This window comes from Gymnogyps californianus, unplaced genomic scaffold (assembly GCF_018139145.2).
Source record: "Gymnogyps californianus isolate 813 unplaced genomic scaffold, ASM1813914v2 HiC_scaffold_218, whole genome shotgun sequence".
In the NCBI taxonomy this organism is placed as follows: domain Eukaryota; kingdom Metazoa; phylum Chordata; class Aves; order Accipitriformes; family Cathartidae; genus Gymnogyps; species Gymnogyps californianus.
In genome coordinates this window covers 2,967-30,226 of record NW_026114099.1, presented here as the reverse complement: position 1 = coordinate 30,226, position 27,260 = coordinate 2,967, and the positions used below count along the sequence as shown (strand labels likewise).

At 37.6% G+C, this 27,260-nt stretch overlaps 1 protein-coding gene across 1 annotated transcript; it reads right to left on the bottom strand.

Annotated features, from left to right (window-relative positions):
* Nucleotides 1-292: 292 nt before the first annotated feature.
* Nucleotides 293-27,260, bottom strand: LOC127028152 (solute carrier family 12 member 2-like). The gene is given in 17 exon segments (XM_050913927.1): nt 293-428; nt 1,340-1,407; nt 2,318-2,453; nt 7,285-7,371; nt 7,885-7,996; nt 8,179-8,301; nt 9,952-9,999; nt 10,674-10,817; nt 11,911-11,990; nt 15,763-15,869; nt 16,085-16,225; nt 17,943-18,054; nt 21,098-21,197; nt 22,329-22,484; nt 24,402-24,503; nt 25,919-26,042; nt 27,138-27,260. Coding segments are annotated over 17 exon segments (1,899 nt in total).

The following is a 27,260-nucleotide window of genomic DNA, read 5'->3' as shown; positions in this document are numbered from 1 at the left end:
ATCACTTTTATTGCTGCTATTCAAATCACAAAGAAAAAGCTTGTTTTGTTCCTCAGTCTAACAAGGAATCCTCCCCCATTAAGCAAGATTAATTTAGAGAAAATATGGAATAAACCTGAAGATGTCACAACTTTATAAATACAGTGACTTTTCTTGTGTGGTTTCAAATCAGTGAAATAGTGAAAGAGTCACTTTTTGCCTCTGTGATATTAATAATCTACAGACCATCTCAGTCACTTTCCTCTGGGCACTGAAGTACCATTTTGTCATAGCTGTCCCACGTGCAGTACTCTTAAGAATAGAAGGTAAGAACACTCTGATGATTCCCACGAACAAGGAGAATTGGTGGCAGATCTTTAGAAAGAGCTTCTAACCAGGCCATGTATAGTGCACTAGAAACCGCACCTTTTCTTGCAACTGGCAAACTCCTACAAGTCACAAGAAAGAAGAAAAAAAAAAAAAGCAATGAACAGTTAGAAAAAACTCGTGGAGTACAAGTCATATCATATAAAGATGAAAATATAATTCTGCAAAGAGGTAGATATTAAGTCCAATTTCCTATACTTTTCAAGTTTAACTCATTAATTAAATTCTGAGAAAAAGTAAAGAGTTCATATCTTAAGTACCACAGGCCTTTACATCTACTTACACCTCACTTTTGGCCTTTTACCACCATTTTATATTCAGGCAGCTTCACAATGAGTTCTCCTCAGTTGGAGAAAGTTTCTTTAAAGACTCTTCAAGTCTTTAAAATAGAACTTTTACTTATGGTGCTAAGTTGTTGCAGTCTATTTATCTTTCCCACAATCCTTCCAAAACACACCGTATTGTTGTCTTTTGAAAAACTACTGGAAGTCTGCTTGCACTGCTCAAACTCCATTTGTGATACTACTTCATGGAGCTCTGAAGCAGGCTCCTAAAGAAAAACATGGTGAAGAAGCTACAATCTGCATTCTGATTGTAGTTCCATGGAAATGCATCAGCAAATAATGTTGATCAAAAGTACCTTTATCTAGAGAGATTTCCCAGAAAAAACAGAGTTGAAAGGAAGAATGTGAAAGAGGAGGGAATAGTTGGCATGCAAGAGGGGAATGAATGTGAGAATCTCAAGCTGCACTGCAGATGTGGAGGTAGTAATCTGAAGTAACATATCAAAAGCATGAAACTACATAGGCCATTTTTTATGCATCAGTAATTACTTCCAGTACTGAACTTGCTCGAGTATTTCTATGCTTTAATGTCAAGGCACAGTCTTCTTCCTAACCTGTATTTACATATATTTATAGTTCAAATTACAGTACTATATCAATTAGAATAACCATAAAAATTATTTACTTACATAACAATTATGTTAGCTGTAACTGAATGTTCTTTCAGCAACTCATTTAGCCTAATCTGACGATAAGTCTGTATTTAAAATGAAACTTGTTAGGAAGATCTTTTATTTTTATATATAAACTAGAAAAAAATAATTTAATCAAGAAACAAAAACCAGTTGTGACCAATTGGTATGTGTCATTTATAGAAAGCATATACTTCCCCCTCAGTTTGGTAACTTGTTCATTTGTCTGAGATAGATACCTATGGTTCTAAGGCTATGAGAGAAAAAAATTCGTAAGCTTAGAAACGTACAAATAAGCCAAGTACTACAAGAGCTAATTTTAAGATACTCCCTCTACTAATGATATCATCCTTCACAGCTGCTGGAAGCAAGAGCCCCCTAAACTCTCTCCAAGGTTTGTTTAACTATTTCCTGTAAGCTAGTAGCAAGCCAGTGTTACAGAAGCCCCACCTTTGTTTGGCAAGCCTCTCTCCATAATGGACCTCCTTTTTATACTACTGTATCCTTGCTTAGCATCTTAAGCAGCTCCCCACCATTCTACTACTGATGACTTCTTTCTTAAATTTGTATTCATACAGTCATTTTCAGTTTTCTCTTTCACATCAGCTATAGTGCTTGTTGCAGCAAACATTTGGAGTTAGCCATTTCTTATAGTTCTGTTGTTCTCAGGTCAGCTGAAGTCTTGTTAGCCTGCTGGCTAGTGTCTGCAGAAACAAGCTATCAGCAGACAAAAGAATGAATTGTTGCAAGTATCTCACTGAAAAGTTTTGGGGTTGTTTGTGGACATTGGGAACAGCAAGAAATTAACTAGTTCATTAACTATAAAGATGCTGCTTTCCACGAGTTATTCATAAAAGCATCTATGGAAGAGAATAACAAGAATCAGCTCATTAATTATATCCACAAATGCCAGTAGGAGGAGGGGAAAAAAAAAAATTGACAACATTTAACATAACTGTTTAAAGAATACAGCACCTTTGTTTTGGAAAGCCCAAGTTCATTATCTGTTATCCTCCAAGGTTCACTCTCCTTCATTTTATCTGCAACTTCTTGTTCTTTATCATCTTCATGAAGTCTGAACGGCTCTATCATTTCTTCAAAAGCTGCAATACTGGAACAATTAAGAGAACAGCCATATTAAAACAGAGAGGGTACTAGTCTGTACATCAGCAACAACTTTCATGCTATGGGAGAGAGGAGTGAGAATATGTGAGAGAAAGAACTCTGCAGACACCAAGGTCAGGGAAGAAGGAGGGGGAGGAGGTGCTCCAGGCGCCGGAGCAGAGATTCCCCTGCAGCCCGTGGTGAAGACTATGGTGAGGCAGGTTGTTCCCCTGCAGCCCATGGAGGTCCACAGTGGAGCAGATATCCACCCTGCAGCCTGTGGAGGACCCCACGCTGGAGCAGGCAGATGTGCCCTGAAGAAAGCTGCAGCCCATGGAGAGCCCACACTGGAGCAGTCCATTCCTGAAGGACTTCACCCCATGGAAAGGACCCATGCTGAGCAGTTCTTGAAGAACTGTCTCCCGTCGGTGGGATCCCATGCTGGAGCAGGGGAAGAGCATGAGGAGGAAGGAGCGGCAGAGACAAAACACTGTGAACTGATTGCAACCCCCATTCCCCATCCCCCTGTGCCGCTCAGGGGGAGGAGGTAGAAGAGTTGGGAGTGAAGTTGAGCCTGGGAAGAAGGTGGGGGGAAGGTGTTTTTAGTTTTGTTCTCCTTTCTCACTATTCTACTCTGTTATTAATTGGCAATAAATTAAATTAATCTTCCCCAAGTTGAGTTTGTTTTGCCCGTGACGATAATTGGTGAGTGATCTCCCTGTCCTTATCTCAACCCATAAGCTTTTCTTTGTATTTTCTCTGCCTGAGAAAGGAGGGGGAGTGATAGAGCTGCTTGGTGGGCACCTGGTGGCTAGCCAAGATCAACCCACCACACTTGAAAGTTGAAGAGTACTAGCTTAGACAGTATATAGCAACTAACAATGATTTATTCAGAATTAAGTTTGAAAGAGAAGTTTAACATGCCACATAAAAAAACCCCCAAAACCCTCCACCAGAAAAACCTAGCTATCAAGGTCTCATGTTAGTGCCGTTAAGATTTTGGCTTTGATATTTTTATTTTTTTCTTTTTAATTTTTCCAGTACAGTCTAAGAAACATGTTCAAATCCAAATAACCAGAGCCATCTTGTCTACAGTCTTCCTATTGCATTCTTTAGGATGTCAAGGGTATTCTCAAATTGCTTGGATGTTACAGCAATGACTTTGAAAGAAAAAAATAGAAGGAGAAAGAGGCATTCATTTCTCTTTCTAAGAGAAACTGATCTCACCCTAATTTCTCAACCCACATTATGATATTTGAATAGCAAATAAAGGCTGCTATGGATTAGGAAAGGTAACTCGTCTTTGAATTGCCCCAATATGCGAGATATGAGAGGTGAAAAAGTAATCAATATTAAGATTTTAGTGGAACAGACTGAAATGTATGCCTTATGTCCAATGAAATAATTAGATTTTGATGGTATTTGAATGTTTTTTATAAAGAACACAAAGTATTGCCAATCTTTTGTGGTTTCAAATGACACACGAAGATTTTTTTAAAAAAGTAAGTAAATCCTCTTAATATATATTGCAATATCAGTATATGTAACATATTACCTACCATTTAGTTAAACACTTCCCCCATGCCCATTTTCAAACTGAGGCATTCCTGTTCCTCTAGGAAACCTCCACATTATATAAAGAATATGCATTTTTTTCTACCCTTAGCCTTAACAGTGTTCTTTACTGAAGTTAGTTGATACAATGACTTCACTTTCATCAAGAGTGAAAAACACCAAATGTAATCTGTTGCTGTTTTTTGGCAGAAGAAAAAGGAGAAGTGTTAACAATATTCTATTATACAGCAAAGCAACTGTTAAAAAAAAAAGCATCTTTTATCTACTTAATTTACAGCTATTGTTAACTCCAACTAGATTTCTTAAAAAGGTTTTGGATACATTTTGGAGAATTATTCCACAGAGACTGTAAAAAATGTTCTCAGAAGAAATAACTCATGGATCACTTCCATGAAATGTGACCCATGTAATTCTACGATCTCAACTTTTTAATGCACACAAATGAGCGCTACCTATAATTTTAGGCATTTTACAGTAGCAGGCCCCTATCACAGGAGCAAAGGCATCCAAAAAGCACCAGAGTGCCAGAAGTACTCTACCATTTTAGTTACTTGATATATTCTATATGTTTAAGAAAAGATGAGTAAAAAGCAGAGTGTAAAAGAATACATATTAGCATTTATTTAAGTTGTAAACAGGTATTTCCTAATTTGCATGACAACTCAAATTATTCAGATCAGTATTTTCACTTCAACACACTAAAGATGACTTGAAGGGGAAAGATGATCCTTAGGCATCTCTTGATATTTTTAGATCTTATAGACACATTCTACTATGAAAAAAACCCACAGCCAGTACTGAAAACCATCTACAATTACTATTGTTTAAACTTGAAAAAAAAATCAGAAATATCACACGTATGACAATTCCCATGCAGCTTAAAAGTTGCAACTTAAAAGTCCAAGCTAATTTAAAAAACAAAACAAAACAAAACAAAACAAAAACCCTCACAAGAACAACACCCCGCACAATACAACAGGCTACTTAAAGACAGAACTTCATTACCTTAAGCTAAACATCCAAGTAAGATTAAGACCACTTAAAACTATTGTGAGCATTCCTCTTCTTTTTAGAGAAGATTGCTCCAGACAAATTGGATTTTTCGAACTGGATGTTTTCTAAATCTAACATTACAGTCTGTACTGGGTCTGGATGGGATGGAGTTAACTTACTTCATAGCAGTCTGTATGGTGCTGTGCTTTGCATTTGTGACCAAAACTGTTGATAGCACACCGATGTTTTGGCAACAACTGAACAGTGCTTCCACAGTGTCAAGCCCCCCACAAAAGTCAGTAGGCTGAATAGCCTGGGGGTGGGCAAGAGGTTGGGAGGGGACGTACCCGGGACAGCTGACCCAAACTGACCAAAGGGATATGCTATACCACATGACATCACACTCAGCAATAAAAGCTCGAGGAAAGGAGGAGGAAGGGGGGACGCTCATGATTATGGTGCTTGTCTTTCCAAGCAACGGTTATGCATGTTGAGGCCCTGCTTCCCAGGAAGTGGCTGGACACCTGCCTGCCAATGGGAAGTAGTGAATGAATTCCTCTTTTTGCTTTGCTTGCACACGTAGCTTTTGCTTTCCCTATTAAACTGTCATTATCTTGATCCACGACTCTTTTCCCCTTCCTTCTCTTTTCTCCCTGACTCATGGGAGAGGGGAGTGAGTGACAGGCAGGGTGAGTGTTTAGCTGCTGGTTGGGGTCCACCCACCACAGTCCTTTCTTGGTACCCAAGAGAGGGACTCCAGGAATTCTAGATAACCACAGTAATTGGGAGAGGTAATGGGAAAAACTTGGACTAGACATTGCCAGGGAGTCAAATAATTGTGGGGAATCTTTTGTTGGTGAAAAGTGGTGAAGGGATGAGAGGTGGAGTTTTATTGTGTGTGTGTAAATTGTCCACCTTTATCAGTGTTATGAGGATGTTACTTTGATTTTGGTATGGGGAATTTTTTTTCGTTGATGTAAGTGAAGTTTGTGAAGAGTATGTTATGAATGTATATTTTAATGAAAATTCTTAAGTATGTGTTTCATAGAGGCAAGGGGTGGAATGTATTGGGTGTACATAGCAAGGTTTTGGTATTGGAGGGAGGGGTGCAAGGGTGGCCCCTGTGAAAAGAGGCCAGAGGCTGCCCTGTGCTGGACACACCCAGTTCCAGCCAGCTCCACAGTGGACCCACCACTCTGGCAAAAGCTGAGCCAGTTAGAGAACCTGGTGGCACCTCTGTGAGAACATATTTAAGAAAAGGGCAAACACCACATGGCAGTGTGAGGAGGGGGAAAAAAAAAAATGTGGGGGAAAAAAAAAGTGAGAAAAACAAGTCTGTGAACACCAAGGTCAGAGAAGGAGGGGGAGGAGGTGAGGTACTCCAGGCACCGGAGCAGATATTTCCCTGCAGCCCATGGAAGAGACCACAGCGGAGCAGATATTCCCTGCAGTCCATGGAGAGGACCAAGCCAGAGCAGATATCCACGCTTCAGATATCCACACTGCAGCCTGTGGAGGACCCTATGCAGGAGTAAGTGGCTATTTCCTGAAGGAATTGCGGCCTGTGCAAAGTCCATGCAGGAGCAGGTTCTCCTGACAGGAACTGCAGCCTGTGGAGGACCCACTCTGGAGCAGGGGAAAAGTGTGAAGAGGAAGGAGCATCAGAGAGGAACTGTTATGGACTGACCCTAATTCCCCATTCACCGTCTCCCCTGCACCCCTGCAGGGGAAGAGGGAGGGGGCGCGGGGGGGTAGAGGAGTTGGGAGTGAAGGTGAGCCTGGGGGAAAAAGGGGGTGGGGAATGTGTTGTTTTAATTTTTGCCTTTGTTTCTCACTATCCAAATCTATTTTAATTGTCAATAACTTAAGTTAATTTTCCCCAAGTCAAGCCTGTTTTGCCTATGACAGTAATTGGTAAATGATCTCCCTGTCCTTATATCAACCCATGAGCTTTTTCATCTTATTTTCTCCTCCTGTCCTGTTGAGAAGGGGGAGTGAGAGCACAGCTTGGTGGGGTCTGGCTGCAGTCCAAGGTTAACCCACCACACAGTCTAAAGACCAGAGGTTAAAAAAAAAAAGTTATAAAATACAAAGTCCTAGACTCTTATAAAAAAGTTATAGCTTAGTTACTTTCCTGCATTTTTCTGAAAATCTGTATGTTATAGGACCTACTTTATCAAAATTCTTAAGAACAAAATATTCTAAATTCATGAAAGAAATGAAGACTCCACCTAACAAGCAGTTTTTTGGGGTTTTTTTTTGAGACTTACTTTTCTATCTTTGGCTTAGTATTAATATCTCCAAGGACCATGATGTCTGAGAAATCTATCCGAAATTTGCTGAGCAAAGCAGCCATCCTGCATCAGAAAAACAAGCCTTTATACAGTGAGCACATCTTTTATCATTTACAGGGTAAATAGTCAGGCACTTGGTACTAAAAACACTAGTGTGAAAACAAAAACAAACACCACCACCCCTCAAGTGTGATAGAAGTAGAGGGGAAAAAATCCCTGTTTGAACAGAACTATTATACAAACCTGGCATACTGCTATAGATCAACATACTTTGGAAAATACATTTTTAAAAGCATAAAATAAGAGAAGAGCCCTCCCTTAAAGCCAACCCCAGAAAATATTTGAGGAACAGAGAAAACATTAGTGCCAGACAACATTACAGAAAAATTAGTGTAACCTGAGGTATCTCATTCAACATAATTTGGGGGAATGGAACTATTCTGGTGGAGGGAGAACAGAGTATGATTAAACCTCTGCTAAAGAACAATTGAAAGAAGGCTACTAGTAAGAGAAAGTCATCTAGTGTATACCACGTTTCGTTAGCATTTGAAATGAAATTTTTAGAGGTAAACTTACACTCTTCTGTCATGATCAATCCTGTTTATTTTTCCACCAATGAACACTCTGATCTTACAATCTTTCCACTTTTTCTTGGTTGTAAGAAGATAAGGAATCAACAGTGTCAAACCTGCATTTTGACCAGAGTTTAGGAACGTATCAGAAAACATAGCATCTTCTAAGAAGAGAGTTTAATAGTACAACTTTGTAATCTATATATGAACTGACTGAAAGATATCTATCAACAATTAATTCAAAATCACTTCAATATTGTTTTCCAAACACTTGTTGATAAAGTGCAAAGTACATTACCTCCATCATCAAAGAGCCACCAGACATCAATATTGCTTTTGCCTTGTTTCTTCTGAAACTGGGTACTAGCATCAAGAAGTCTTTGGTCAGCCAAATTTAAAGGAGAAGATTGGCCCTTTGAGTCTGGAAAAAATATATAATGGCAGGTTATTTTTGAACTGTTTTGCTTAATAACCCCAAAATCCAAATGCAACATCATAATATCAATATTTTGTGATATCTGTAAGTTGAAATAGAAGTAGTTTTGAAATTTTCTTTTTCTAGACTTCAAATTTTAATTGAATAGATATATGCTAAGCTATATTTAGGGAGTTTGCAAACTCACAAGTTCAGTGGCTACAGATTTAAACCTCCAAGTCATCTAGCAGACATTTGACAAATAAATGATTTGCAAGATCTTTATATAGTCATTTGTCTGAACAATTTAACTAATATCACATACATACTTCAGAGCATTAGAGCATGTGCTGTTGCTACCTCTTGCACGGCAAAAATCTTACTCCCCTGAAAAACATGTAGACTCTAATTTATAAATAAGAACCACCTCCTAAGCACTGTTCTTCGTTCCTTAAATCCATTTTTCTTTAAGTATGTGGTCAAAAGAAAAGCTAGCTCTAACTGTTGGAATTCTATCTTTTGTAGAAAGTACTGTTTTGCATGTGCAAGGCTCTGAAGCACAATATAGACTAGTTTTGTGTAATCAAGACAGCTATCACATCTGCTGTATGGATACTTATTAGAACAAGACTACAATGGTATTTTCAATTAGTTTAATACATATAAATATATAAAAGAACTATAGAAAAAAACCTTACTCATTTCCCTTAGCTTAAATCTGAATTTGAACAAGAAACAAGAGTTTGATATTCATCTCAGTCCTTGCCTTATTAGGAATTTTTAAATTCAGAGTACATCTGTGACTGATTTAAATTACTATACTACTGTACTGCATACTGGGATTTCTTCCAAACTGCCATCTTGTACTTCAAGCTGAAATCTCACTTTCCATTATTAAAAAATAACAGCTTCTAGCTGTTAAAATTATGAAGTAAATGTCAGAAGAGTTGAATGTATATTTTAGTTGAGGCAAAAGTATTTGTTTGACTCTCAAAAAAAGCCTAAAATAAACCAAGAACTGCTTAATTCATCTTAATTCATCTCTATTCATACTATTTGAATGACTACTTCACATTATTTCAGACATTAATCTCACTGATTGGCTATATTATCCCTTGCTTTGTAAGCTGTTGAACAATTCCAAATACTATAGCAACAACTATGGCTTTAGAAGATCTATTGAATACTGATACAACACTTGAGAGTATACCACTAGATAATCCTTCCCTTACTCCTAAATCAAGTAGTGATCCAGTAAAATATCTGAGACCCAGAGAACTAAGTAAGCTCCTGAATACATTTCAATATCAATTATAAAGAACAAAGTTTAAAAAAACCCCCAACACATAAAAAACAAATAAACAAAAAAACCCCAAACCACCCAACATTCATATTTTGGATGCATACACAATTCTTTCTCGGTAACAACCTGTTCTGGGAACTTGCACAAACTTTCATTTTACCACAACCTAATCCTTGAAGATGAACCAACCATATTTCAACTCAAGTATAAAGAAACAAATTAACATTGTATGGTTGATGTTTTCTCTCTCTGGTACACACACACATGTGCATATACAAAAAGGAGTGTGAAAGGAAAATCGAAATTAACAATGTGAAAGAATGATTTAACACAAAATGGTGAAAAATGCCTGCCTTTTTTCAACAGTGATTGCGTTGGAGTCTTTCCATCCTCCTCATCCTCTGGAACATGTTTAAACATACAAAATGAAAAGGTTAATTTCCTTTGTGATGTTAATGAAAACACAACTATTTTATATTAAAAAATCATAGAAAATAAAGATGTAGAATGAAATGGTTTTTCATATGAAAAAACACAGTATCCTAAGAATGACTTGTACTTAAAAAGAAACAAACCCAAAAACCAAATCCAAATATTTCTCACTTAACTATGAAGTCACTTTAAGCTTTTTCCTTAAAAAGAGGAAAGTCAGTTAATGTCAAAGTATCCTGAATTATTTGTGTCTGTTAATATGCATAAAATAAAATATTCTAGTCTGAAGTAAAGAACCCTTCATAAATTTAGCAGCACTTTCAATATATAGCTTTGTGGCCTGCTTCTCATCAATCTCATTAACTATTTAAAACAAAAAAAAAACCATTGTAGTTTGTAGTCTACCAACTATTTTATTTAGAGGCCTAGAGCTCAGAGATTTATTTTATGTACTGGTAAATTCTAAAACAAAATACTTAAAAGATTAGACATCAACGGCTAGAAAAGCATGAGACACTTCTGTTCCCCAGTCAAAAAAACCCCAACCTTATCTAATTCCTTGGGGGAAGTTGGAGGAGGGAATGAAAACAGAACCAGAGAGAAAGAGTGAGAATTCAAGTTTCATTGTTAACTAGAAAGTTACCTTTATGTAGAACAGGAGGTTTTTCACTAGATGACAGAACAAAAGCTATAGAAAAAGCATCTGTCTCAGCCTTCTTGCTATAATCCACTTTTACTATGACATCCTTGGAACATGGAGATTTTTCTTGGAATGACAGTATCTCTTCTTTGAGGAAGCAAAGAAACACATTATAAACTACTTATTTGTGCCAAATTGTATCAGACAGAGATACGTGACTATACTGGCAAAGTTCACAGTTGGTTAAACTATACTACAACTGCCATGCTATGGAAAACAACAAAAACTTACATCAACTGATTCAAAGTACGAAGAGGCTCCTCCTTTGAAAATAGCTTTAGATTCCTGCTACTTCCTTCCCAGATTTTTGGTGTCTATTGCATTACCGTAGGCTAAACATAAAACAGAGCTAGCTACTACTGAGAAAGTACAAACTTCATGTTTATATTATGTGCATCTTTTAAAAATGTAAATATATCAAGACACAGTACCTCTGGCATAAATAGAATTTGAAAAAATTAAGAGCTAAACAGAAACATTGGCTAGAAATGATTCTCATTTTAGCAAAAATTTCCCTCCTTTGATCAAAAGGAAAAGCCTCTAGGGAAAAAAAAAAAAAAAAGACAGACTTTAATAGAAGAAACACTAACTACAAAAGACAACTACTGATACCAGAATAACGTTAACTAAGCATCTGTATAGAGAAAAAGTTTTTCAAGTGTTGCTAATGGAACTCTACTGCTGACAAGATGCCTTAAATATGAAGTGTGTGGTAAAGGTATCACATTCTCTGCTATTATATTAACGGAGTCACACTACTAATTCTATCTGACATTGAGACCCTGGTTTTTGTTTAAAAATATGGGTGGGGGTGGGGGTGGATTGGTGCAACATTTTCCATGCAAAAGGAGAAAAAATATAAACCCTAACCCCAAGTGGAGGATGAGCCTTACACAAGGTCCCAGCCATGGTCCAGACCACCAAGTTTTCTTCCAGGCTTGGCTTCTTTGTATTTTCTCCCCCTGTCCTGCTGAGGAGGGGGAGTGATAGAGCTGCTTGGTGGGCACCTGGCGGCTAGCCAAGGTCAACCCACCACACAGGCTTATTCATTTCAATGATTTTTATTCTATGAAAAGAGTGGTTTTGGTTTTTTGTTAAAAAAAAAAATCTTAATTTAACATCTTCAGAAAGTGGTGTTAATAGAACAGCTATTTGCCAAAGGAAACAAAATAAATCTTACCCTGTCCCTGAAGGTGAGATATGTCCAAGCCCTCTTTTAGGCAGATGACAACTACACCATACTGGATGTCAAAGGCATCACTACACAAAAGAAACAGAAATAAAACACTTTTATAACCTTTTCTTTCCCCAGAAGCCTATGTTATGCACCCTCTTTGAACAAATTTTAGAGATTAAACTCCATTTAAAACTTCCAAATCATAAGTTTGTGTTACAATTTAAGTTTCAATTCCAAACTATCAACTGCATTACTGAACTGAACAGCATGTCCTGAAAAGCAACATACATAAAGGTTATCTGTTCCCTTTTCTCTCTCTCCTGTATAAAACAGTGATTAAATAAAAGAAACATGAACAAGTCAGTCAAGTTCTGCAGAGATGATGACAAAATACACTGGGAAATCTAAATTTTGATTCGTCCCACCAAAACCAGGATTTATTTCAAGTACATCTTGATCTGCAGACTACACATTTCTGAAGTGTTCCAAAACATTTGGGGATTAAAAAAAGATATGAAATTTTAATTCAGAATCAAATTAGATACAAGTTTAATGTGCTTATTTCCATTATATGTGATGGGGGAAGGAACTCACTCCTTTAAAAAAAGAAATTAAGAGGAGAAACTTCATTATTGTAGAAACAAGCAATAAGCCTGAATAAATGAATGAGTAAAAGTCTGAGTAAAAGGAAGGACAGAAAACCCAAGATTTAAAAGATAAAAATATGAACTTAATCATATCATACAGTTTGCATTAGCCATTAATCATCAATACTTTAAATATAGATACCACATTACAAACAACTATAATTCAGAGAAATCCCATGTCCTTTCCTCAGACAGAAATCCCACAAGATTTCACTCATTAAACGCTTTTCTTTAAAAGTAATAAGACTTGATGAGAAATGTTCAAAGTATCAACATATTCTATAATAAATTGTCCTGGTTTCGGCTGGGACAGAGTTAATTTTCTTCTTAGTAGCTGGTACAGTGCTGTGTTTTGGATTTAGTGTGAGAATGATGTTGATAACACACTGATGTTTTAGTTGTTGCTAAGGAGTGCTTATCTTCAGCCAAGGACTTTTCAGTTTCCCATGCTCTGCCAGCAAGCAGGTGTGCAAGAAGCTGGGAGGGGCATAGCCGGGGCAGCTGACCTGAACTAGCCAAAGGGGTATTCCATACCATGGAATGTCATGCCCAGTATATAAACAGGGGGGGAGTTGGCCGGGCGGCGCGGATCGTGGCTCGGGAACTAACTGGGCATCGGTCAGCGGGTGGTGAGCAATTGCATTGTGCATCACTGGGGTTTTTTGTTTGTTTGTTTGTTTGTTTGTTTCCCTTCCTCCCCCTCCTTTTTTGTTATATTCCTTTTCATTACTATTATTATTATTATATTTCATTATTACTATTGTTAGTATTATATTTTACTTCAGTTATTAAACTGTTCTTATCTCAACCCACGAGTTTTACTTTTTTTTTTCCCTCTTTCCTCCTCCTCACCCCACTGGGAGGGGGAAGGGGGAAGCGGCTGCGTGGTGCTTAGTTGCCGGCTGGGGTTAAACCATGACATAAATGCAATAAAAATTGAGTATGGTGCAAGAAGAAAATGTTTTGCCCATCAGTGGACATTTTTAATACATTATTTAATTTGTTAAATCTCTACAGATGAGATGTGTTTCTATTGTGCACTTCAGAAATTTTCAAAATTCAAACTTCAAAAATATGCTTGACCTACAGTTACTACCTCCTGAGGTTTTTCTGTTGTGGATGTGGAGAGCCACAAGACTTTCTGGCCCTAAGAGTTCTTCCAGCACAAGCCATTCCAAATCAATACGGGGGTGGGGTGTGGATCCCACACCCACAAAGAAAAATCAACCAACTTTTCCCCTTATTTTTCACTGCCTTTGGTGCTCCTGCATTTTTCTTAAGGACCCGGGGTGGTGGTAGTGGTGGTGGGAGAGGGTTTGGGGTTTTTTTTTTCCCTTCTCCCCTGCCCCCCCCCCGCTTTTTTTTTTTAAATCTCTACCTGTAATCCTACTTCCCTTCTTTCTTTTAAAGGCACAGTAACCGACAAGGGTAAAGCACAAGTAAAACAGGTTAAGTAGTATATAACAACAACAAAATAATCTCTGTATAAGTGCAAATGTGAGAAGCAAGTTTTGTTTTTCTTAAATATGTTAGTAGTGAAAGTTATTCTATTAATTTTTTCAACGAGAACTGGTCAGACTTTCACAACTGACAAATTACACTGGGATTTCCTTTCCTATCTGCTTGTTGGCTACTGTATTACTTTGGGTGTCCAGTGCTGTGTATCATTTATAATAAATATTTGTGGTGGGTTGACCCTGGCTGGACACCAGGTGCCCACCAAAGCCACTCTATCACTCCCCTCCTCAGCTGGACAGGGGAGAGAAAATATAATGAAAGGCTCATGGGTCGAGATAAGGACAGAGAGAGATCACTCACCAATTACTGTCGTGGGCAAAACAGACTCGACTTGGGGAAATTAGTTTAATTTATTACCAATCAAATCAGAGCAGGATAATGAGAAATAAAAGCAAATCTTAAAACACCTTCCCCCCACCCCTCCCTTCTTCCCAGGCTTAGCTTTACTCCTGATTTTCTCTACCTCCTCCCTGCCAGCAGCGCAGGGGGATGGGGAATGGGGGTTGTGATCAGTTCATCACAAGTTGTCTCTGCCACTCCTTCCTCCTCAGGGGGAGGACTCCTCACACTCTTCCCCTGCTCCAGCATGGGGTCCCTCCCACGGGAGACAGTCCTCCACGAACTTCTCCAACGTGAGTCCTTCCCACGGGCTGCAGTTCTTGACCAACTGCACCAGCGTGGGGCCCTTCCACGGGGTGCAGTCCTTCAGGAACAGACTGCTCCAGTGTGGGTCCCCCATGGGGTCACAAGTCCTGCCAGCAAACCTGCTCCAGCATGGGCTCCTCTCTCCACGGGTCCACAGGTCCTGCCAGGAGTCTTCTCCAGCGCGGGATTCCCACGGGGTCACAGCCTCCTTCAGGTGGATTCCACCTGCTCTGGCGTGGGGTCCTCCACGGGCTGCAAGGTGGATATCTGCTCCACCGTGGACCTCCATGGGCTGCAGGGGGACAGCCTGCCTCACCACGGTCTTCACCACGGGCTGCAGGGGAATCTCTGCTCCGGTGCCTGGAGCACCTCCTCCCCCTCCTTCTTCCCTGACCTTGGTGTCTGCAGAGTTGTTTCTCTCACATATTCTCACCCCTCTCTTCCGGCTGCTGTTGTGCAGCAGTTTTTTTCCCCTTCTTAAATATGTTATCACAGAGGCGCTACCACCGTCCCTGATTGGCTCAGCCTTGGCCAGCGGCGGGTCTGTCTTGGAGTCGGCTGGCATTGACTTTATTGGACATAGGGGAAGCTTCTAGCAGCTTCTCACAGAATCCACCCCTGTAGTCCCCCCGCTACCAAAACCTTGCCATGCAAACCCAATACAATATTTTTCTTATTATAGCACAAGATTTAACTGGAAGATGAAAATTGAGCATGAGTTGATTAATTTTCTAGACTTAATCTCCAAAGACTGTAACTCTTAAATCTCAGACCACTGCCACAATGCTCTCTAGATGCAGAAAGGGTTATTAAATAGAAATTTAATCTGTTCAAACAGTAAAACAGCTGCTTATTAATTTCCATATCATAAAAAAATACTGTATTGAAGATTGTTGGATCAGCAACATGGAAAATTGGAAAGTATCTGAAAGCACTTAGAAGAAAGCTTGTGTAACTAATCTTGAGGTAAAAATTCTTTGACTTATGTTTCATTTCAGTTCATTTGGTAATAAGAGTTATCCACATTTCCGCATTTTCTACTTACTGGAATAAATTTATATAGGTCTCAACATCTCTAATGTCAGCTTGTCTCCAGTTTCTCTTAAATCCAAGAACAAGGGTGTTAGGTCTCATTCTACCCAGACCAGCAGCCTAAGGAGAACACAAATTATTTTTTAAAACTAAGTTACTGAAACAACTAAAGGGTTTCCTTTTTTTCTTTTAAGCATACAAGTATTTTTCAAAGTTTTAGGATAACTTTGCATAATGAAAATACTTCAACATGCAAAGTATAAAAGCGTTTAATTTTTTTATGTTCATCCTCACCGCTTCCATTAAAAAAAAAAAAAAAGAGGCGACAGGTGTACCTGCATTAAATACTGTCCTCCATCCCTCAAGTCCTCTGCATGCACTGGTGCATAGAAGGCCTTCATCTTGTTTTTAATAAGCCATCACTGATATTTGGCCAGATCACTTAACCGTTCCTTCACTGCTTGTCTCTGAGAACCCTTTCAATAGAAGGAAATGAAGGGAGAGAGGGAACAAGAAATATGAGTATTAGTAGTAATAAAGCACAATTTTTTAATTCACTGCTAGAATCCAAATCAAACTTGAAGAACCTCAAAACATGCTTCTCCACTATCCAAAAAACCCCCAAGCCAACAAAATATCACTCATTATCAACAGCAGTAAAGAGTGGACCACATTCTCATTTTTAGGATGAGGATTCCTCAACCTTAAACATTCTTGTTCTTGCAGAGCACAACCACTTCACCAGCTTGTGGCATAAGCTTGTCCTCCAAAGCATAACATAATTTTAAAAGAAAAGGGCTCTGTAACAAAACATACACGGATATAAGATGACTTAATATTAGGTTTTATAGGACTATTTGTTTCGAGCTGTACTAAAATTGAGTTTGCCTACATTTATACATAATCCTACTACTGCTCCCTCCTACTGCTATTTCAGAAAGCCTTCGTCACAGTAGCGTCTCTACTGGAGCTCTATGAAAACTGTTTCTTGTGAGATTCAGTACAACATATAGAAGCACAACATGAAGTCTGCATTGCTAATCCAAGATCAGACTGTGGAAGCGGGTTAGAGGAGCAAAAAGCAACAAATGCCTGAGACATTAAGACTACCACTGTGTTCTATTTACCGTCAAGGGAGATTTAGAACTGGCTCAGTCTCTTACGTTTCTTACAAAACCAGTAATTTGACTTAGTTACCTACACTTCTTCCCTGGACTTCTAGCTTCCACACAGCTATCAAACCTCCTCAAATTACCAAGATTTTAAATTGCATTACCACTTTATATTACTATTTATTTTTACATTGTTTTACCATTTTATGATCTGGGAAAATATCCAGATGAAAGATTGAGATCTGCAGCTTGATTAAGACCAGTCCCAAATATTTCTGCTTCTAGTCTGTTTCATATTCCAGTTTCAACCATTCTGTGTCTCCATGTATTGCCATGAGTCTTACAGCTTTGGAGAAAGCTACCTTTAAGATTTGACTCTGTATTTAAACTAAAGAAAAAAAGCCACAATTTACAAGTTTCTGCTGCGATTTTTGAGAGTCCAACTTTCCTCATTCATACAAAGCTAATCAAGTCTCCATGTATTTGCTTATGATAAATCCCAGCCTTTGTGGTAACTTGTCTGAGATAGGAATGCAATTCCATCTATTGCAGAAAGAAAAATGTGTTTTCTTTCAGAGAAGACTGCACTAACTTAGACAGTTAGCTGTATACTGCTGTCATTTTGACTGACTGCTCTGTCCAAAGTAAGAGAGAGCACAAGACTGAATGACACAAGGACAGAAAAAGGCCCAGACTGTATTCCAATATTCACTTTACTCCTACAAATCTTCCAAAGCATTTAAGTATCAAATGATCAAAGATATTAATTTTGCTAAATTTCCTCCCATCCCATACATATGCATATCCTAAAACACAACTCCTACTGCAAGACTTTCCTTTAAAAGTGGATAAAAAGTGACGCAAAGCACAACATCCGGATGTTTATGTTAAGTGCCATATTAGCTTCCCTAAAGGTGTAGCACACCTAACTGCAAAGGTGGAGACCCCTACATGAGTAGATCCCACCAGTAAATCTCAATTTTTGCACTTCTCAGGAAACTAACATCTTTCACTTGAAGAAAATGACAGTTTTGTAAAAAAGTCAAGGTAACTTTAAAGTAAAAAGAAAGAATACACTTACCATATGTACATGGCCACAGATCATCAAGCCCACATTTTTGGTGAAAGCATGGACAAGGTGAAGCAAAGCTGGACGTGAGTTTGGAGCACCTGTCATAATTAAGCACTGAGGTCTAGAATTGTGAAGAGAGGGGGAAAAAAGGTTAGAAGTAATTTCCTCTGGAGTTTTGTTTACTTACTTTTTACAAAGAGAGGTCTCTCCAAAATATTGGCCATGAGACTGTAATCCTCATAGGAGAGGTAATATCCTCATCTGCTTTTAGAAGATTATGTTAAATTAGGAAAAGATCATTCTTTCACAATTGCCAGCATACTTATGATTAATGATTGGTTCCAAACTCAATAATCCCACTAAGTCTGAATGTTTACACATTTTAAAAGATCAGAAACAGAATTTAGAAAAGACTAAGTCAGAGGGATAAATTTCTTCCCCCATCTTTTAAGTCACATCCTTTTGGATGTTCTGGCTTAGATTCTTCTCTGTTCAACAGAAGAATTGGAATCATATGCTTTTATCACTATCATTCAGAAGGCACAGCCAAACAATTGTAAGTGAAATAAGTTATTCATTATTAATTCATTATTCATCCATTAATTCATTATTAATTGATCTTTATAATAAATTTTAGAAGTTGAAGTATCCAGTCTCATTCATTTCAGAAGATTTTTATTTTTTTTTAAACCATAAGAAACACTAAAAGTCATTTGTCCATCTGTCTCAATCCCTATAAGAGCTGCAGTTCATTTTCCATACTAGAACCAGTTAGTTTTAGGATGTACCTCTAAAATTCAAAACATTTTTTGCCATAGGTTAGAAATCAGTGTCAGTCTAAAAAGAGTAACAAAAAAATACTCCTAAAGCCAGTGTACTTTTAACTAGCTTATGTGGAGATCTATCTCCTCTGGAAAATGATTAGAGAAGTTTACAACTCAAAAAGCTATTGTATTGGGTTCATGTGGCAAGGTTTTGGTAGCAGGAGGGGCTGCAGGGGTGGCCTTTGTGAGAAGGGAACAGAGGCTGCCCCCGTGTCGGACAGAGCCAGTTGCAGTCAGCTCCAAAACAGACCCACTGCAGCCCAAAGCTGAGCCAATGAGTGAAGCTGGTGGTGCCTCTGTGATAACACAGTTAAGAAAGGGTAAAAAACACTGCACAGCAGCTGTGAGAGAGAGGAGTGAGAAAAAATGTGAGAAACAATCCTGCAGATACCAAGGTCAATGAAGAAGGAGAGGGAGGAGGTATTCCAGGCATCAGAGCAGAGATTCTTTTTTTTCTTAAGTCAGGCTGTTTTTTCCCCCATTAACAATGTGACTGGATGTAATAGTAGGATGTTTGTAAATAATGAGGGATTTTAATGTCACATAGTCTTAGAACTTCAGAAAGAATGGTCATTTCATAATTAGACTTCAAATTTTGTAGTTTATGCCTATAACAGCCAGCTCTTCAGAAGTGGAAAGTTCATTAATACTCATATTAATACATTGGTAATTTACAGTTTTACTATAATATTCATTGAGGTTGTGCTGATACCTATCATAATTGGCTGACATCTTATTTCAACTGTCTGTATCTATGCAACACAGACATTGTGAGTACCTATCCTATACTTTTTTAAAAAAAATTTTAGTCACCTCCAAGAGAGGCTAGGGGGCAGAACTGGTGTATTTTCCCCAAATGACAGGCAACACTATCAATCTTTTCTTTGAAAAATACTTCATCACTGCCAGGTTCTGGATTCTGGACTTAACCTCGACAGCAAATGGCACCTATATCAAGAATCTCTCCTCAAACTCACTCCTTAAATTATGCTCTAAGTAGGCAAATTCCCTTTTGTAAACAACAGAAGATTTTAGTAGCTAGATTCACTTGCTAACACACTGAGCATAACTATGACAGAATAAGACATTTCTTGGAGTTGTAGATGCAAGGGATGATAGAGATTTGCTCGACTAAGTGTCAATAGTATAAACCCTATGCTGGGCATGGGCAGCATGTAAGAGGTAATTAACTGCCCAATTTGAAAAGAGATGAGTCAACAATAAAGGGTCACCAAGATTTGGAGGCTAGAGCACATGATGTACAAGGGAAGGGTGACAACTAACTTAATTCAGTCTTAAAAGAAGGCGAGTGAGGGAATTTCAATGTTGTCTTCAATTATCTAATAGGAGGCTATAGATAAGATGGAGCCAGACTCTGGAGGTGCACAGAAAAAAAAGACAAGGGGCAACTGAAGATATAACATAGGACATTCCAACATTAAGAAAAAAAAAATGAGGATGGTCTAACACTGGGAAAGATTTCCCAGAGAAGCTGCAAAATCTCCATCCTTGGAAATACTCAGAACTTGACTGGATGTGGTCCTGAACAACCTGATCTAACAAAGTTGGATCTAACTTTGCAGATGTCTCTGCACTAAGCCAATTGAGTGGATGGTTGGACAAGATCACCTGGTGAAGTCCTGTTCAATCTATGATTCTATCTATTTAGAGGAAAGTTTAAGTAATCAACACCTTCTGTTAAAATTTTTTGAAGCACCTTTCTTCTAGAATAGCTCATTCCATAAAAGCAGCATACATACTATAGGATAGGCAATTACCTACTTCAATAGGACACTTCTTGGGCAGCCATGCTGGCTAATGAAAAAATCAGTTCTCTCCTTCAGTTGTGTGAAGAATGCTAGTGTAGCCTGTTTGTCATTACTGCAGTGCAACAGAAGAATATCCCCAACGTGAATCAGCTAGTGTTGAGGACACAACATATGTATTATACATATTTCAGGGATTTTCGGTTAGATCAGTTTTAGCCTGATCACGTTGACTGAATGCCCATTAGCAGTTTGGAGCACATGTTCCAATTCAGTTTCATCAAAAAGGAATCCAATTTACATGCCCCAAGACCACCAGCCCATGATACAAACTGAAGTGCAGTAAACAGGCATCATCAACAGACTTGCTTCTGAAGTGCACTCCTGATCAGAAATAAAATGCTAATGTAGATATGCCCAGAGGCTAAGATAGTGCGATTCAAAGTTATTACAACCCATAGGAGGTGAACAGGCAATTTAATGGAAACCATGATAGGAAACATCACAACCCTACCCTACTGGCTACATAGCAGAAGTCATTTCCTATGTCCTTAATACTATCATTAACTGTTACCTGAAGTTTTTCACATGATCTTCCACTCCTGAGAGACGAATAGAATGCTGTAGTGCATTCAAGTAAGTCAAAGCTTGTGTTGAGGATCCCCAATTCACATCTGTGGGAAGATTTGAAGTTTAAATATTTTATTTAAAGCAGTTCAACATAAGACTACATGATCACAAAATGAATGTTGAACACCAACTGGCTAAAAGACCCTACAACTAAATAGGCAATTCTATTTAAAGATAACATTTCTGTAGAAGATGTCCAATAGAAGTTACAGTTTGATATTTTATAATAAAGAAGAAAAAGGAGGAAAAAGAGAAGAAAAGGAGAGGAAAAGGAGAGGGAAACGAGAGGAAAAGGAGAAGGAACTGAGTTGTTTCCAACATTTCAAAGACTGTCAACTTCAGAGTTAAAAAAATTAACATTTAGGAAAAAAGGAGATGTTTGGTTATTCTACATCACAGCAAAGGAAAAAGCAACCTTGCAAAGCATTGTCTAAACTAAGTCAAATACTTTCAATGAATAACTTTATGCAATAAAGAGGACAGACTAGATTATGCAGTTCCTTTTAGAATATTATTTTTATGAGGAAATGAAAGCTTAGTATTCTCTCTAGTTGTTCCCATATATGTTCTAATTTTGCTAGTTACAATTAATTTATCATTTAAGTACTTTATAATCTTCACAGCATAGAATTTTGCTTTTTCCTTATTGTCAACTTCAGGAACACTTTTTGGCTGAATCCTGCTCCATGTTGCACTTATAATCACATAGTGTTCTTAAAGGGAAGGAAGAAAGTGTATAAATTGTTGTTCATAGCTACAGGAATGGTTTATTGAAAAAAACCACAAACACTACACAAATCCCTTTCCAATTCAGAAGAGTACAGGAGCATCCCCTTTCATTTCCTGTCAAAACATGCTTTTCTGGTGCCTTCAGCACTGCAACCCAAGCTCTTCTCATATGCACCTTTCCCTCTAACTTTCATTCAAATGTTTATGTCTAAGGGCAAACATGTTTGATTTGAATGGATCTTGATATACTCGGAGGGGTGGGAAGACAACAGCAATGAACATACAGGCATAATTACATTTCATTACAACTGGAAAGTCTCAAACAGAAGTTTGAACTAGTCATCCAAATAGAATTAAGTTCTCATTTTTCTCTAAAAAACATGACCTTTTCCTTCCTCTACCCTCCTCTTCCCCACACCAAAAGCAGAAGAAATCCCTATACATACCTGGTTTCTTGTAAGTGACATAAATATAGAGTCCAAGGACTATGACATATGTTAGAAGTGCTGCCCACCAATTAATGACAAACATCACAATGCAGCACAGAATAGCTCCAACAAGAGAAATCCACATATTGTAGTATTTGAAAGCAGGACGCCAACCTAGTCAAAATAGGATAGGGGAGGGAAGAGGGGAAGACAATTTAATCACTGCTCCAAAGGAAGGTAAGAGCTGTTCATCTTTCTTCCTCAGTGGTCTGCATCACATTTCATAATAACGCACATCAGTTTCAGTAATGTACAAAATAAGGATTTTGACACATTTACGCTTTTAATTTTCTAACACATTTGAAATTAATTTGCATCTTTTTTAAATAGAGGGCAAAATTAGGAACATTTCCATATCTAAAAGTGTGTCTCGAGGAGAGTTTGAAGATGCTTGTGCCAGTATATCTATTAAAACAAGCTACTAGAACCTTTGGCAATAGCTTGCATTACACAGTTGATTTTTGCTTTTGAAGGTAGCATAACAGGAATTATCTTCAAGTGTCTCTATCACATACTAACTGGTTCTAGGTGTGTATTTTTAACATTTCCACATGAGTAGAAATTTTCACATTAAAAGAAAAAGGAGAGACGTATCCTAGCAGAATGCAAATATGTCGAAGTACTGGATTGACACCATTTTACAGCCTTATTTGTCACAAGTTTATCCAAGATCAGGTAAATACACTACCCCAAGATCCCCCCCCAACATACACAAGATTAACAACTGTATTAGACATATACACCTGTTATGTTGTCCTGGTTTCGGCTGGGATAGAGTTAATTTTCTTCCTAGTAGCTGGTATAGTGCAGTGTTTTGGATTTAGTAGGAAAATAATGTTGATAACACACTGATGTTTTTAGTTGTTGCTAAGTAGTGTTTATACTAAGTCAAGGATTTTTCAGCTTCTCATGCCCAGCCAGCAAGAAGGCTGGAGGGGCACAAGAAGCTGGGAGGGGACACAGCAAGGACAGCTGACCCAAACTGGCCAAAGGGATATTCCATACCATATGACATCATGCCCAGTATATAAACTGGGGGGAGTTGGCTGGGAGGTGCGGATTGCTGCTCGGGAACTGACTGGGCATCAGTCGGCGAGTGGTGAGCAATCGCATTGTGCATCACTTATTTTGTATATTCTAATTCTTTTAGTAGTATTATTGTCATATTATTATTATTATCATTATCATTATTATTATTATTTTCTTCCTTTCTGTCCTATTAAACTGTCTTTATCTCAATCCACGAGTTTTACTTTTTTTCCGATTCTCTCCCCCATCCCACTGGGTGGGGGGAGTGAGTGAGCGTCTGCGTGGTGCTTAGTTGCTGGCTGGGGTTAAACCACAACATATGTAGACACTGAGTTATGCAAATGCTCTGAAAAAAATAATGATATTTACCAGTTCAGTAGATAAGAACCTTTTAGTGACATTTCATCATGAACCAATAGAGGACTGAGCATGAAAACCATTGGTTCTACAAGTATTGTCATTTGGCTTCTTCCTTTATTCTAACTAGCCTCTCACACCAAACAAAGGCTATGAAAATATGGCAATACTACCTTGCAATTCCAATTTCCTCTGCACTGGAAGGCTAAACATATTAAGAGATAAATCCAAAGAAGAGAAAAGGATGGGTCTTGAACTCCAGATACTGAATTAGCAAGAAAGTGTTCTTGAAGTGATAGTCCTTAAAGGAACTTAATCACAGAAAGGAGATATGACGGTGGCAGATATCATCAAAGATCCATTTGAGAGTTTCTGAATAAACACTGAATTATCTTGTGTTCTCTCAGCAAAGATGACCAAAATCAGTAGCTCCCAAGCTTTACTGGGCATGGATCACTTAGTCCTCAAAATTTCAGAAGACCCAAGCATACACCATATTAAGCTTGTAATTCAGATGCACCATGAAAGTCAAATAGACATTTAATAAATAAATTAAACTAGACATTTAACTTACTACCTTATAAAATGTATTTCTGCATCTAGAAATTGCAGATTAAACTTTCACCCCAAAAATATGGTTCCTACCTGGAGATTTTGCTAGAGAAGCGTGGAATACAGAGAAGTTAATCAAGGCATATGAAGCCAAGAAGAAATTAGAGATAATTGGAGCAATGATGTTCAATTCAGCTGTAAAACCAAAAACAAAGCAAGCTGTTATGAAATATACCATCAAATGGCTTTATAAATTCCAGAGTAAAAAATCTGCTACAAACAACCTTATTTTATGATGCTCTCTACGGAGTAGTAGTTTGTCCTTTCTGTTCAACAGAGCTATTAACTTAATAGCCTTTTATTTACTGACTGTGAGCTACCTTCTAATAGACAGGAAGTGTAACTTTTAGTTTCAAAAAATAAATGTTTTTCCATGCTATCAACTGTTTTGAAGTGCTACATACTTTCTCAAAATAATTCATTCAGGAGATTTCTTTCCCTGTGTGGCTTGATCAAACAGTGCAGCAATATACTGAGTTCTGAAGAACCTCAGAAGCAGTGGACAGAGCATTAATATATACACAGTATGTCTCTAACTAGCTAAAGTCTCAATTCTCAAACAGCACAGAATAAGAGACTAATAAGATTAAGAGACAATCAAGTATGGCGAATGGTAACAGCAGACAAAGTTAGTGTGAGCAATTTGACTAAAACACCTTCATTCATTTTTATTTTAAATGAAGAGTTGAATCAACAGTACTAATGTTAGTGTACTGTTATAGACCACTACACTATGGCAACAGTGATGAGTACTCCCTCTTCAGTGAGAGATGAAAGAGCTTGATGCTCTCCTTTCCTTGAGGCAGTACGGTACAAAATATTTGTTTTTGTACTCCCACCATCACAAAGAACAGTGATCAAATTGCAGAATGTGCCATGTTAGTCTACAAATTTCTATTTCTTATAATCAAGCTTCCAATCAGCATGTTGCAGTAAAGACAGCATGGCTATACCTACCTTAAACAGAGATAGGGGAAGGATGAATGAGCAAATAGGGAAAAGAAGTTTAATAGCACTAGCATAAGGACACATGGGTGAACGCAGCACAATTAGTTTGCCATCTATTCAAAAGACCCGTATTCCTATCTAGACTAGCATTTGGCAACAGCAACATCAGCTGTCATCTCTATTGTTCATAGCTTAACAGAACACCATACTTTAAAAAATCCTGTTCATGTAAGTTTGCCATTTACCAAAGTTATGTTTATAATTATTAAAAATCTGAAATAAACTTTCACATTTACGTTGTATAACATCTCTCTACCTCAAGCTAAAGCTATATTTTCATTGACTGACAGTATCTAAGACCAGATATCTGAGATGATTAAGTAAAATGCAGTATTGCTACAGTTCAGATTTATTCTAATTCTAGATAGAGTTATATCTAGAAGACAGGAGAAAAGAATCTTCAAACTAAACAGATTTAGAATGCAGGCTTAAAATCAAACTGAGCATTAAACCTCAAGGACATTGTTATCAACTCATGAGATGGAATAGTATGCTTCATAAGGACAAAAGGATATTGAGATTTATTATAATTTAAAACTAACCAATTAATATGAATCCAAGAGCAATTAAGAATGTTAGAAGATATCCTCTCAGCGGTTCATTGTTCTTCCCATAGCCTTTAGCAAACATCAGAAATCCTGGATAAATGTTGTCCTTGCACAAAGCCTAAGAAAAAGAAAGATTCAAAAGTTAATATGCATTTTGTTCAAAAATGTATCCTTATTAATGCTTACTAATGTGGTCTTTCACTACATACATTATCTTCCAAAAAGAAGAAGGTTTATAGCCAACATGTTCTATTTGCAATTGCCTTTGCATTTTGCATTTCTTACATTCTATTCTTCAGTAATTTCTACCTATAAGGACAAGCTTCACTTTTTTGCAAGTGATTGACTATTGTACTTTACTGGCATCTTACAATAACAAAGAATCTTTCTTTAGAGACAAAACAGTGTTTCCTCAGAAACTGGAAAGTTTGCCCAATGTAAAATTAATTCTCTGCTTCAACACTTGCATTTATATTGACTCCTTACTGAACTTTTGGGGAAGGAGATCGTTAGAGGATACTAAAGTTTTACTGAATGAAAGAGAACTCATAAAACAAAATGAAATTAAAAGGTTAAAAAGAAGATAAAACAAAATACTTTCAGGAACACCAGCAAAATCAATGTAAAGTAACTTATACAAGAACTGGTACACAGTTATATTGAGTTATTTTCATAACGTATTATCTGAGGATTAAGATTCAGCAGCTACAAGTTTTACTTAATGCTGTTTCCTTCTATGATTACTTCTAGAAAGGAACTAATCTGATATGTAATCTTTGTATGTGTTCCATTGACACTAAATTTAAACATTTCTTAGTGCTGAGATAAAACAATTATTTGAATAGCTAGAGACTATGTTTTCCTTGCTCTTCAGAGTAGAAACAAGGACAGCAGCAGAGATGGACTACTATGTATAAATGTCCCAGGACATATGGCCAATAAGACAAAAGTAACCATCATTTCAGCTAATTCAATCCTTGGTCTCTGTTTTAACAAAAGTCATCTAAAGGAGTTTGTAGACTCCTGTAACATTAGTTATGCCACAACTTACCTCTAACAAACTAACCGAAAACACAAGATTTGGGATGAACTATATTCTAGCTATATTTAAGAACAGTAACGCGCTATATACCAGAGTTCTCTTCCAAAATTCTGATTCAAAACTTAATTAGAATTATTCTTTAAAAGATTATGATTTTGCTTCCATACTTACTTGGAAAATCTTAGGTGCACTCACAAGAGATGCTAATGCAGAAGAAAGGGTGGCTGAAAAAATACCTGCAGAAATCAATGGTGCAAATCCTGATACCATGCTCATCACCTGAAAGCAAGACAT